The following is a 12,776-nucleotide window of genomic DNA, read 5'->3' as shown; positions in this document are numbered from 1 at the left end:
ATAATAATCCACTTTTGTAAAGCGCACAATCACCCGTAAGGGTCTCTAGGCGCTGGGGGCCGTCGGGAAGATTAAGCAAGCTATTGCCCAGAGTCACATGGTGCTGGGCTAACCTGCCGCCGGAGCCGGGGATCGAACCCTGATCCCCAGATTCCAGCGTCAGTCGCCCTGGCCGCGGCACCACACCTCTCCCTATCAGTCTTGACCCTGTGCCTCATGGGAACAGTCCAGACCGAACAGCCAAGCCATGTCTTCCCTGGACCGGAATCAAGCATCCTAGGACCGGTTTCTGGCTATCAGCCGTCTTCAGCCAGGATAGCTTGACTCCAGTGGCTTAGTGAGCACGGGACCCATGTCTGGGCATACCCTTCCCACATAGGGTGAACAGCAAAACACAGAAGATGATGGACGGAATGTTACACAATGGCAAAACATTCACCCCCAGTCACAAATCTGGGTTTAATCCATCGTTATTTTGCTCACCAAGCCACCCCAGTTCAGACATAGCCATATGCAAATCAGTCTTGACCCTGTGCTTCATGGGAACAGTCCAGACTGAACTGCCAAGCCATGTCTTCCCTGGACCGGAATCAAGCATCCTAGGACTGGTTTTTGGCTATCAGCCGTCTTCAGCCAGGATAGCTTGACTCCAGTGGCTTAGTAAGCACGGGACCCACGTCTGGGCATACCCTTCCCACATAGGGTGAACAGCAAAACACACAAGATGATGGACGGAATGTTGCACAATGGCAAAACATTCACCCCCAGTCACAGATCTGGGTTTAATCCATCGTTATTTTGCTCACCAAGCCACCCCAGTTCAGACATAGTCATATGCAAATCAGTCTTGACCCTGTGCCTCATGGGATCAGTCCAGACCGAACTGCCAAGCCATGTCTTCCCTGGACCGGAATCAAGCATCCTAGGACCGGTTTCTGGCTATCAGCCGTCTTCAGAAAAGGATAGGTTGACTCCAGTGGCTTAGTGAGCAAATTATTTAGGTGACATATGCAAATAATCATATGCCTGAAGATGTTTTTCAATAATAGATGGGTATATTTTTGGAGCTTTCCTTAGGCTAGCTCTGATTTGGTTATGAATGCTGAGCTTATAGTCATAATTGCAACATCAAATTAGCATAGGGGTCTACATGAAGCAGCTGGCTAATTATTTATGCTTTCAAAGTGTAAGACTCTTTGAATGAATTGGAAGATTAGCAAACAAAAATGTTTGTGTTTGAAGGACAGAGGCCCTCCTCCACCCTTGGGTGGCATGCTTCTTCATCGGGTTCCACCTCACACCTCAAACACGAATGGTAGTGGTGTGGACCACAACTCTACCAGAAATGGTGAGGAGCACTTGCGCATGGTGCGTCAGAGGTTACACCAATGTGAGCTGTATGATGTTTGACAGAATGTAAATGAGAAGAACGTGAAGGGAAATCAAAAATGACTCGTGGTGGCTCCTCGCTTTTAACGGACTGTCTCTACCGGCATTGAATTTTTGGAAGCTTTCCTCTGGTCTGCCTATGGTTGGCGAGTTAGGGCCAGCATACCCTATTTTTGTGGATGCTGACAATGATGGTCAAAGCCACAAGAACTTTGGACTAGAGTTTGTACCATTGAATGTATGTGCATTTTTTTCTTGGTTCTTTTCACACATACTTTACTCACAGTGATAAGGTTTAGGGCCAGATGTAGGTCGGTCGGTAACGGCCGAAAATCAGTATTTTCGGCCGTTACCGACCGGTATTGCAGAAATGGTATGTAGGGCACTGAATTTTACAGAATCGGTAAATTTACCGATCGGTAAATTTACCGATTCTGTAAAATTCCGAATCGGTATTTTTACCGATTCGGTAAATTTGATATGTAGGTGGGACTCTTCTGAGTCCCACAAGCCTTACCGAATCGGTATTTTACCATCAAATCCATTTTGATGGTAAAATACCGATTCCGGTGTGCATGCACATGTGTGCATGCACACCTATGCCATATGACAGGCAGACCTGCCCTTAGGGCAGGTATGCCTGCCACATGGCACCCGAGCCTCTTTTGGGGGGGACAGAGGGTGTCAAAGTGACACCCCCTGCACCCTTGTGTAATTCGGTATTTACCGATTCGGTAAATACCGAATCGGTAATGCCCATTCATTCCTATGGGCTTCAAAGCCCATAGGAATGAATGGGCATTCGGTATAAAAATCGGTATTTACAGATTCGGTAAATACCGATCGGTAATGCCCATTCATTCCTATGGGCTTTAAAGCCCATAGGAATGAATGGGCATTACCAATCGGTATTTACCGAATCGGTAAATACCGATTTTCCTCCGATTCGGTATTCCAGCACATCTGGAATACCTACATACCCACCCCTCTGATTTACCGATTCATAATTACCGAATCAGTAAAATTCGGTAATTATGAATCGGTAAATCAATCCTACCTACATCGGGCCCTAAGTTCCTGAAGAATACCACACACTTCCTTATAGGGTTATTAGGATTGGCAGGAACATTGTTGACCCCATTATCACATCCCCTCTTAAGTTTTTGATGTGCTCTCTGTGGACATTTATCAAAAATTCGGGTTGGATCCACCAATAAGAAGGCTGGAGTCCACCTGAGAATCCAGAGGAATGCAGCAGCGCAAGTGGTTCAATTATGATACAGTGCCAATAACACAGGCGTAAAAGTCCATTACGTTCAGTTCAGAATGTAGAGCATACTTTGCAGTATCCTGACCATCATGTATTGTCTGAGTGAAGACGTTGCATCTATCCTCTGGCAAAGCCGGCACTACATTGCAGGCCATATCACAAAAGGAGTGCGTGTAAAAGACCAACAGACAAACTGCATTCAAGAAGTGTGCTACCAAACTGGCAGAAGAAAATATTTTTGTTGTACATAACGTTTATTCTTTTTGATTCTCTATCTGATGGAGAAGGAGGAAAACATGAGTTTAGTGGACTCTTGAAGGTCTGTACAAGAAGGTTTTACAGGGCTGAATATTGCATCAAACATTTTCAATCCGCTGCACTGTCCAGTGATGCCCGGTAATGGGGTGACTAGCAGCCAGAGCTGAAAATGGTTTTGACCAAACAGCAGGAAGCGGGTTTTCTGCCATAGCATTGTTGAAAGGCATGAAAGACTTCGAATTTTTTGGTAAAAAGTTTCTGTGAGACGGTTAGCTTAGTCTCTTCTAAGGGAAGCTGTAATTTCAGAACTACCGCCACCCTGGACACTACTACCGCAAAGGAGGCACTTTTCTCAGTTTGTGACATTAAAGGTGAATCCCGGGCATACTCTGAAGAGATATCCAAGCCGCTGGCGTTTTGCACATTGAGATATAGGCCAGCATCTGCATAATGAGGCGGAAGCAAATTATCTGCCTCCTCCATGTGACGTGTTGTATGGTTTGAACAGCACCCAAATCTGACCCAAAAATAACCCCATCCTCTAGACACAGTGTTGTAGGGTCAAAGGGACTAGAGGGGAGCCCTCATCATTCTCAGCATTTGATATGGTAATCTACCTTGAGAGTGGGTAGACTCTTGCTGAAGATGGCCCTGGATCCGTGGCAGGACATCGTGAAAGAGCTCTCCAACCCCAACGCCGGAATCAACGACATCACCCCGTCGCAAGACCTCTGCAACTCCCTCGCCTCCTACTTCCACAACAAGATCGCTGACATACACAACAGCTTCAGCCCACAAACAACGCTCCCCACGACCGCACCAACGCCCCCCACCACCACCCTCAGCGCCTGGACCCAGATCAACACAGAAGACACCATCTGCACGATGAACTCTATCCACTCCGGATCTCCGACAGACCCCTGCCCTCACCACGTCTTCAACAAGGCCGACGCTGTCATCGCACCCCACCTGCGGGACATCATCAACACCTCCTTCGACACCGCCACCTTCCCTGAGAGCTGGAAGCACGCCGAAATCAGCGCTCTACTAAAGAAACCAACAGCGGACCCCACCGAACTCAAGAATTACCGCCCCATCTCGCTCCTCCCGTTTCCAGCCAAAGTCATCGAGAAGACCGTCAACAAGCAGCTGGCCGCCTTCCTCGAGACGAATGGATCCCTCGACCCCTCACAGTCTGGCTTCCGAGCCAACCACAGCACCGAGACCGCCCTCATCGCTGCCACCGATGACATCCGAGCCCTGCTGGACAACGGCGAAACAGCAGCCCTCATCCTCCTAGACCTCTCCGCGGCGTTCGACACTGTTTGCCACCGCACCCTAGTGCAGCGCCTCAGCAACATCGGAATCCAGGAAAAGGCTCTGGAGTGGATCATCTCCTTCCTCGCTGGAAGGACACAGAGAGTACGCCTGCCACCGTTCAGATCTGCAGCCACAGAAGTCATCTGCGGCGTTCCTCAGGGCTCCACGCTCAGCCCCACCCTCTTCAACGTCTACATGAGCCCCCTTGCGGCCATCGCATGCCAACACAACCTCAACATCATCTCCTACGCCGACGACACCCAGCTGATCCTCTCCCTGACCAACGACCCCGCCGCCGCCAGAACCAACCTCCACGAAGGGATGAAAGACGTAGCCGAGTGGATGACGACCAGCCGCCTGAAACTGAACTCAGACAAGACGGAAGTCCTCATCCTAGGCTCCTCGCCCTCCGCCTGGGACGACTCCTGGTGGCCCCCCGCCCTGGGCACCGCACCCAAACCGACAGACCACGCACGCAACCTGGGCTTCATCCTGGACTCCTCCCTCTCCATGACCAGACAAGTCAACGCCGTCTCCGCGTCCTGTTTCAACATCCTGCGCATGCTACGGAAGGTCTTCCGGTGGATCCCCACCGAGACCAGGAAGACGGTCACCCAGGCCCTCGTCACCAGCCCACTGGACTACGGCAACGCCCTCTACGCCGGAACCACCGCCAAGCTCCAGAAGAGACTCCAGCGGATCCAGAACGCCTCAGCCAGACTCATCCTCGACATCCCCCGACGCAGCCACATCTCCGGACATCTGAGAGACCTGCACTGGCTCCCCGTCAACAAGAGAATCACCTTCCGTCTCCTCACCCACGCACACAAAGCCCTACACGACCATGGCCCGAGCTACCTCAACAACCGCCTCAACTTCTACGCTCCCAAACGCCACATCCGATCGACCAACCACGCCCTCGCCGCCGTCCCCCGCATCCGAAGAGCGACAACAGGAGGAAGGTCCTTCTCCTACCTGGCCGCCAAGACCTGGAACACCCTCCCGACCGACCTTCGCCTGACCCAAGACCACCTCTCCTTCAGGAAGAAGCTCAAGACCTGGCTGTTCGAGCAGTAGCGGCACCCCACCCCCCCCCCCCCCCCCAAGCGCCTTGAGACCCTCCGGGTGAGTAGTGCGCTCTATAAATGCCTTGATTGATTGATTGATTGAGCAGACATTTCCAGAATCGTAGCCAGCGCTGACGGAGGACCAAAAGGTGTGACCTTCAAGGATGTCTTGCTGCAGACCATTAAGTTCATTCTGGCTCTCTCGGTGCGCCTTCTGGCCCCACTGGTGCCACCAGATAAACTTCTGCCACTGCGTCCTTTCCTAGCGATGACTGACCAAGACAAAGTCAGCTTGTTACGCTAACAGCGCTGGGCCCAACTCCACCCTTATGCATCATGAACCAACTCTTTCCTTTAACAGACCAATGTACTGTAGGCATTTTAGTGTTGGTTCAGAATGTAACTAGTAGGACTAGAAGTAACAGATTAGTTTGCAAACAGAAATCCTAGGACTGGAAACATGGTAACTCATCAGTGTGAAGTTATGAGCCAACGCTAGCCCCATGGTGAGGATCGCACAGTACATGTTCTTTTTTTCCAAGTACAAACATTTCTATTCACATATCAAACTGTATACGTGTTCGCAATCTCCCATAAGAAAAGACTTTCATATTCATAAATATGCATCTATAACTATGACTATATTGAACAGCACTTGGATAATTAGACTGCAAATGTTTCATTTAGGAATACCACAATACAATGTACCTTTTCACAGAAGGTTATGTGCCATTTTCGCAACTTTCTATTTTCAGTTGCAAGTCGTTCAGCAGCACTTTGAAGTTTCTGGATGTAAGACTCCAATTCTTTTGGATTATCCCAAGTGATCTGAATTTTATGTCCAGATTCCCCAGAGTTAGCTTTTGAATTCTGCAAGGAAGAACATCACAATAATCAACACAATCTAGTTAAAAAGCCCCTGCACCCAATATCTTGCAGCAGCACCTTACGTACTCCCATAACGTTTGAAATGCAGTGTCCCCTCACAACCGTTTTAAAAGCATCCCATTCTATAAAGGAGGATGATGCTGTGTGAGTATTCTGTAAAAAAATATTGAGCAATGCCCGGGCCCACCACTTTGCGGAAAACCTTTTAGTCCAGTGCTTCCAGGCGTAAGCGACACATCGGTATTTTAGGAAGAACATGGGACCATTGTATCCTTAAGAGGATTGGGTTATGATCTGATAAAGTCCTAGTGAAATATTCACTATTTTTCACTTCTGCATGTATATTAAAGTGCCCCGGGGGTGCGCAAATGTAATACGGCCCCTGATATTGCTTGATGCTGTGGCTTCTTTGCACAATATGCTTTTAGGGTCTTCTCTGGATGCAGTGGACGAGTTTTCACTTAAGGCCATTTAGGAAGCAAAATCTTTGTATCATACTTTTATCTGTTCTGTGTCAGGGCAGAATGATGTGGGCAGAGAAGAATTTTTGGTTCATTAAAAAACAAGACTAAGCACAAGTATGCCATCACCAGGTAAACTAACTCAAATCATATTAGAATGAAATACACAGACGCTACCCAGTAAAAGCTTGCAGCAACACAAATTATTTCACATATTTACAACATAAAACTAATTACCTTAATGATCTGCTCAAATGCCAGAGCAGACTTCAACATCATTGGTCTTTGACTTTGAATCATTTGTTGATCAATATTATTGTAAAAATGTGCAACCTATAAAAAAAAATTAAATCAATAAAAGGAAATACAAAAAGTAAGATAGACAATGTACATTACGCTTAGTGTAAGTAAAGTAAAGTTACTTACTCGTAATTATAACCCTAGTTCTGTAGCATAAGATTTGCAGCATTTTCCCAACTTGCTGTAGCTAAACTAATATGAAAAGCATATTAGAAATGAAAGGAAATACAGCCAGATAGGCAGTAGTATTGCAGTGTCAATTTAAGAAGGCAGTAACCTTCCTCATCTCATCACGCCTTGTACTGGAAACTTATGGAGAATATTAGTTCTTTTGATGGAAAAATATACCACTACGTCAAACTTCCATATCATAGTTTACAAATCTGTGACTGCCAGACAGTTCCAAACAAAATTGGTGTAACCGTTTTTCCCATGGTTGAGTTGGCCGAGGGTTTCCTGGGTTTCCTGATAATCAGACTTGATGTAGATTGCTTGGAGGCTGTGTCCTGATACTCAAGCTAGATGTAGATTATTTGGAGGCTGGATAACATGATCTTAATGAACCACAGTTAACTAACAACTGAGAAGACTTCCTTATTTATCTAGTTTTGTCTAAACAGAACATTAGCACTGTACTATCGGAGTTTGAATGGACCTTACCCCCGGAGTATCAGGGTTCTTGAAAAATACTCGTACGGAGATAGACTAGCTTAAATGAAAATCTGAGACATACTGGGCAAGAAAACAATGGATGAATCCTCAATAACACTCTAAGTGAAAAAAAAAAGTGAAAAAAACATGTAAGGCTCTCGAATCAAGGGGGCGCTAGAGGGCGGGCTCGCAAGATGGCTGCGTACTTGTGAAGTTCCTGCGGTCCGGCACATACAAATCACCAATATCCTGCAATAAGAGCCTCAGCTGAATGCTAAAAGTCAGTGGAACCGGGAGATAACAACAGAGTACCCCTCGGGCATGGGGAGATCCCACTAAAACAAGCTGTATCACACCAGACACGGCGGCTAAAGAACAGGGCCTACGAGGGGAAAGGGACGGGCTACTCGACTTGCTGCGAGCGAGTGGCAGAGCCCATGCAAACAACAAGTGGAGTGAAGAAACCGCCTTCCAGCTGTGCAGACCAGAGATGCAGGCGGCGCCGGGCCGGCACTCGCGTACCGGAGCGGAGTGAACATTGGCAGGAAACCACCATCACACTAACGCAGTAGTAAAGAGGCTGAGTGAGGAGGGAGGGGGGCCATCCCTGCCGCGTTCAGGGGCTCCCCCGCCTGCCCCTGCCTGCTCCCATAACTGGAGATCCAGAAGCGAGTGGCAGAGGTGGCGCATAGTAAGCCCAAATGGACACGTCACTGAGTCTGGCCCCGAGAATGGAGGAAAGGCTGCCATTTAGGGACAAAGCACACTAATGCCTTTAAGGGATAAAAGCGCACTGCAACAGCAAAAGACCCAAACACAAGAAAGCGAGAGTGAACAGGCCACTGGCCCACAGAATACACGCAGTTGAGAATGGAGACTCCCAACTTCCATCCCTGAGATAGGTGGAGGGTAGGGGCCATCCTTGGAGGCCGTGGGCCGAAGAAAAATTTAGGAGAATAGCACAGTACTCCAATAGAGCGGATACAAAACAGAACGGTCCTGTAGACCCTATCACTGCGAACTCACCCGAGGGCCAGACACCCGTAGGCAGCAGCAAACATTGAAGCAATCATAGCAATGTAAGGCCCTGGCAAGAAACAGTAAACACTATAATGGGCAAAATCGTAGGAAAACAGCCGAAACTGACGTTTTAACTGCGGAAATCGCGCAGAGGCCAAAGCCATGAGCAGGACTCAACTGTGGAAAGGTATAAAAACAGGGTTGGACCCAATGAGTCACTGGGACCTGGGTAAGTATATGATATGGACAGAGTGGTCCCGGACAAGAAAGTAAAGAATAAGGAATTTCAAAACAATCAAACGTGTATATAGAGACAGAAACTGAAGTGCAAAGTTTTTATTCACGATGTACTGTAAGTCACGATCAATGGCTAAACACTTCAATACATTCAAGTAGAATTGATTATAAAGTCATGCCCAAAATCACAAGGGGAAGGGGAAGGGGAGGAAAGGGAACAAAGGGAAAAAGGTCGAATCTACACACACAATCATATAATCTCCACTTGAAAAACCGGGAGAGGGTGATTCATACACTATTATATCTCCAACAATAATAAAGTGATCTCAAAAAGTCACAGATGTAGTATAAGTCAATGTGGTCTACTTTGAAAACACCATGCTCCTATAACAGCCGAAGGAATCTTGCTAGCGGTGGAGACTGGTGGGCTGAAATGGTAGTCTACGTTTCGACCCAAAAATGTGCAGGAGAATACACCTTGCAGGGCGGGTCTTCTTCAGGACCGAGGGGGGGAGAGAGAAGGACCGGGGAAGGGCAAATTCCCGTCAGTAAATCCAAAGACGGGAAAGGTAGGAGTACACACTAGCAGTCGTCAGGGATACCATCAGTGCAAAGGGAAAGAAACTTGTGAAAAACTCAGCTGTCCAGAGAGTCTCGATCCATTGTAGAGGAACTGAAACCTTTTACTTTATCACGATGGACTGTCGTCGCTTGGTCTTTATTTCACTGTCGGGTAGTCAGAGACCAATACGGGACACAGGTTATTCGAAAGTGCCAGAGAATTGAGGGAGTATCTAACCCCGCAACATGTGGCTAGCGGAAGGCGGGTGGTCGGGCATATAGCAGTGCTGTTTTCTCTCGGACGTGTTTGCCGATACCGGTCCTACGTCGCGAAAACCTTGAACTAGATATTTCGAACCGGTCCTGCAGGATTAACTCGTATCTGCTTTCACCTGGCTGAGGTGATCACATTACCGGAGCTATATGCCCGACCACCAGCCTTCCGCTAGCCACATGTTGCGGGGTTCGATACTTCCTAGACTTATAGTGGCCCGATTACTTAACTATCAATATCGTGACACTGCGCTACGCAAAGAAAGGGAACAACAATCGCTGGTCACAGCATCGGCTTGTACCCAGACTTCATAGTCGCAGCTAAAGAAGCTAGGAAAAAGTTTCAGATGGCAAAAAAAAACCTACAACAAGCCAACATCACGTATGCGATACTGTACCCTGCGCACTTGTGGATTACGCACCAGAGAAAGCTAAATTTCTGCGCGACCCCACAGCAGGCGATGGAGTTCATCAAGAAGCTGTCTATAAGCCCGAGCAGATCCGAGCACTCGCAACTTAGCAGAAGGCCGGCCACCCCCGCATCAGAATAGGAGTAATGGGAACGAAAGAACACAGGATGAATCCTCAAAATATCCACTCATGGCAAGAGAGGCCGTCAATGACCGAAAGGCACTGGTAGTGCACAATTGCTGAAGTCCTGGACACCTCCCCGTACTGCACCTGTACCACCTCGGGGAGGAACTGCCTCGACCCCCTAGCTGTGATCTCCCAGCAGGAATTCCCTCTGTCCAAATATGGTCTTGATAACTGTTTTGGCTATATTGTTTTTCTTACTTACCTACTTTCTTTCTTCCTTACTAATGCCTGGTACCTCTGCAGAGCTCTCCTCTTTCTTGCTCTAAATCTAAATTCCCCTATGCACTCTACATTCAGAGTCCTAGGACCCTGCTGCAATCAGTCCAAAGTTCGACAGGATTGTTTATTAACATTGGGGCTAGTTGAGAGGCCTAGGGGAACTGGGAGCGAGGGAGGGATGGTACACGGCCATTTGGGGTGTTCGTTGTGAGAGAGGGGGAGGGATCAAATGGCCCAACACATGCGGAGGATGTGGGTGAGCGATTCAATGTACAGAATTATACAAGCAGGGGCGACATCAGTGGACGAATGCTACTGCACCACAGTTTGGCAATATGTGAGTGAATGGCCTGTAACAACAAGCGAAACAGGTTCAATCTTCTAACATGGAACATCTTGGGATTGGGAGACCAGCCTAAAAAGCGACATCTCCTTGCATACTTGGACAGGCATGATATACAAATAGCCATGCTTCAGGAAACAAACAAAGCCCCACAACCCACTCCTACTTTTGCGGTGCGATGGACCTCACACAGATATTTCTCTTCGTACTCTTCTTAATCGAAATGGACCTCCACACTTATAAAGAAGGGCGCACCCTACGTAGAGATAGGCTCCCTAAATGATCAATATGTAAGGTATAGCGTGGCACGGGGAGGAATAGCATTCCACACAGTCACACTGGTAAACTGCTATGGCTCTTACATAGATGATGAAGGATTCTACACCACACTATGGCGACTAATTACAAATATTGGGTTTGCACATATCATCTGGGGAGGCGACTTTAACTTCACTATCCATCCAGACTTGGAACATTCCCACCCGCAGCCACAACACTATACCAAGGCCCAATGTCAATTGCAACGGATAATTGAAGAGCACCAAGTGATTTATGCATGGCGAAATACACATCCGATAGAAAGAGAGGGGACTTATCACTGCGCTGCACACACCAGTTGGTCTCGCTTTGAATTCTGGTTGGTTTCCAGAGGACTTAGCACGCAACCTCTGGCACAAACGTACTCCACTCCCCAGTGCTCATGCAGATGGTTTTACAGGAGAATTCCTCCAGTTATATGTTCTGGTGCCTCCCTGCACCAGGACATGGCCATTCTGGTAGACAAGGCCTTTCTGGTAGAGCTAGGACCGGAGGTGGAGGCCTTCCTCCAGCGTAATATAGATTGCGTCCCTACCCTGGCGACGGACTGGGAAGCACTGAAGGTGACTGTGAGGGGCATGTGCATTGCACAAGCTGGAGGCATAATAAGGGACATTAGGGAAACTGGAACACAACATCCGCGAGTTAGAGAAGGAATACGCAGAGGCAGGTGGGGGTGCGATACAGGGCAGAATAAGAGAAATGTTCACTGAGTATCAAGACGCAGCAGAAAGAGGATGCCTATTCCGCGGGAAATATCATACGGCTAGGCAATATGGGGAAGGGGAGCATCTAGGAAAGGCACTACTGGAACTGACACGCACACCCCGATTCTCCAGTCAAGTATTGGGGTTCTGTGATGAAACAGGACAACTCCATAACAGTACAAAGGCAATTCTACAAACCTTTTAGAAGCACTACTCCTAGCTATACTCCACTTGAAGAATTGCCCCTACAAACGCAAGCCCCTATCTAGAAGTTGTAGAATTAGGGTGGCTAAGTGACACACAGAGGGAATTCTTTGCAGTGGACTCTGAGGAAGATGACATTTGTGCGGCTATTATGCCGCTGAGGTCGGGACGGGCATCGGCACCAGATGGACTCCCAGCAGAATTCTATAAAGCGTACATAGACATTCTGACACCTCTCCTTAAGAAACTGTATGAGGAGGCGCTGCAATCAGGCACTCTGCTCCACACCATGCCGGAGGCCCTGATCATTTCTATTCTGAGGCCATGTGAGCCACCAGATATTGGCGAATCTTATAAACCGCTGTCCTTAATAAATTGTGACGTCAAAATCCTTACTAAATTGCTGATAAACAGTCTTAATTTGTTAATGGACGGAATGATACGCGCAGACCAGGCTGGGTTTATCCCGGGCAGCGTCGCCTCACATTACTTACGAACACTGTTTTTGACCATGCAGGACATAGATCCACACCTCAGCGAGGTAGTTGTCTTTTTAGACGCTACAAAAGTTTTGACTCACTTGAGTGGGATTTCTTGATGACCGTCCTACAATGCATAGGCTCCCCCCCACTATTCAGACAATGGGTACGCCTACTATATCACAAGCCATTGGTGAAACTGCTCATTAACATT

At 47.9% G+C, this 12,776-nt stretch overlaps 1 protein-coding gene across 2 annotated transcripts in view; it reads right to left on the bottom strand.

Annotated features, from left to right (window-relative positions):
• The window catches only part of DYNC2H1 (dynein cytoplasmic 2 heavy chain 1), a 1,763,151-nt gene that overhangs the window by 1,552,779 nt on the left and 197,596 nt on the right, over positions 1 to 12,776 (bottom strand). For both annotated transcript variants that reach the window (XM_078657019.1, XM_078657020.1), the window contains exons 13-14: positions 6,891 to 6,986; positions 6,013 to 6,174 (exon numbers count right to left, since the gene is read on the bottom strand). In XM_078657019.1, coding sequence (XP_078513145.1) covers positions 6,013 to 6,174; positions 6,891 to 6,986 — 258 coding nt within the window. The remainder of the gene's footprint in view (positions 1 to 6,012; positions 6,175 to 6,890; positions 6,987 to 12,776) is intronic.

The sequence above is a fragment of the Lissotriton helveticus genome, chromosome 8 (assembly GCF_964261635.1).
Source record: "Lissotriton helveticus chromosome 8, aLisHel1.1, whole genome shotgun sequence".
Taxonomy (NCBI): Eukaryota; Metazoa; Chordata; class Amphibia; order Caudata; family Salamandridae; genus Lissotriton; species Lissotriton helveticus.
This window is presented reverse-complemented; position numbering and strand designations above follow the sequence as displayed.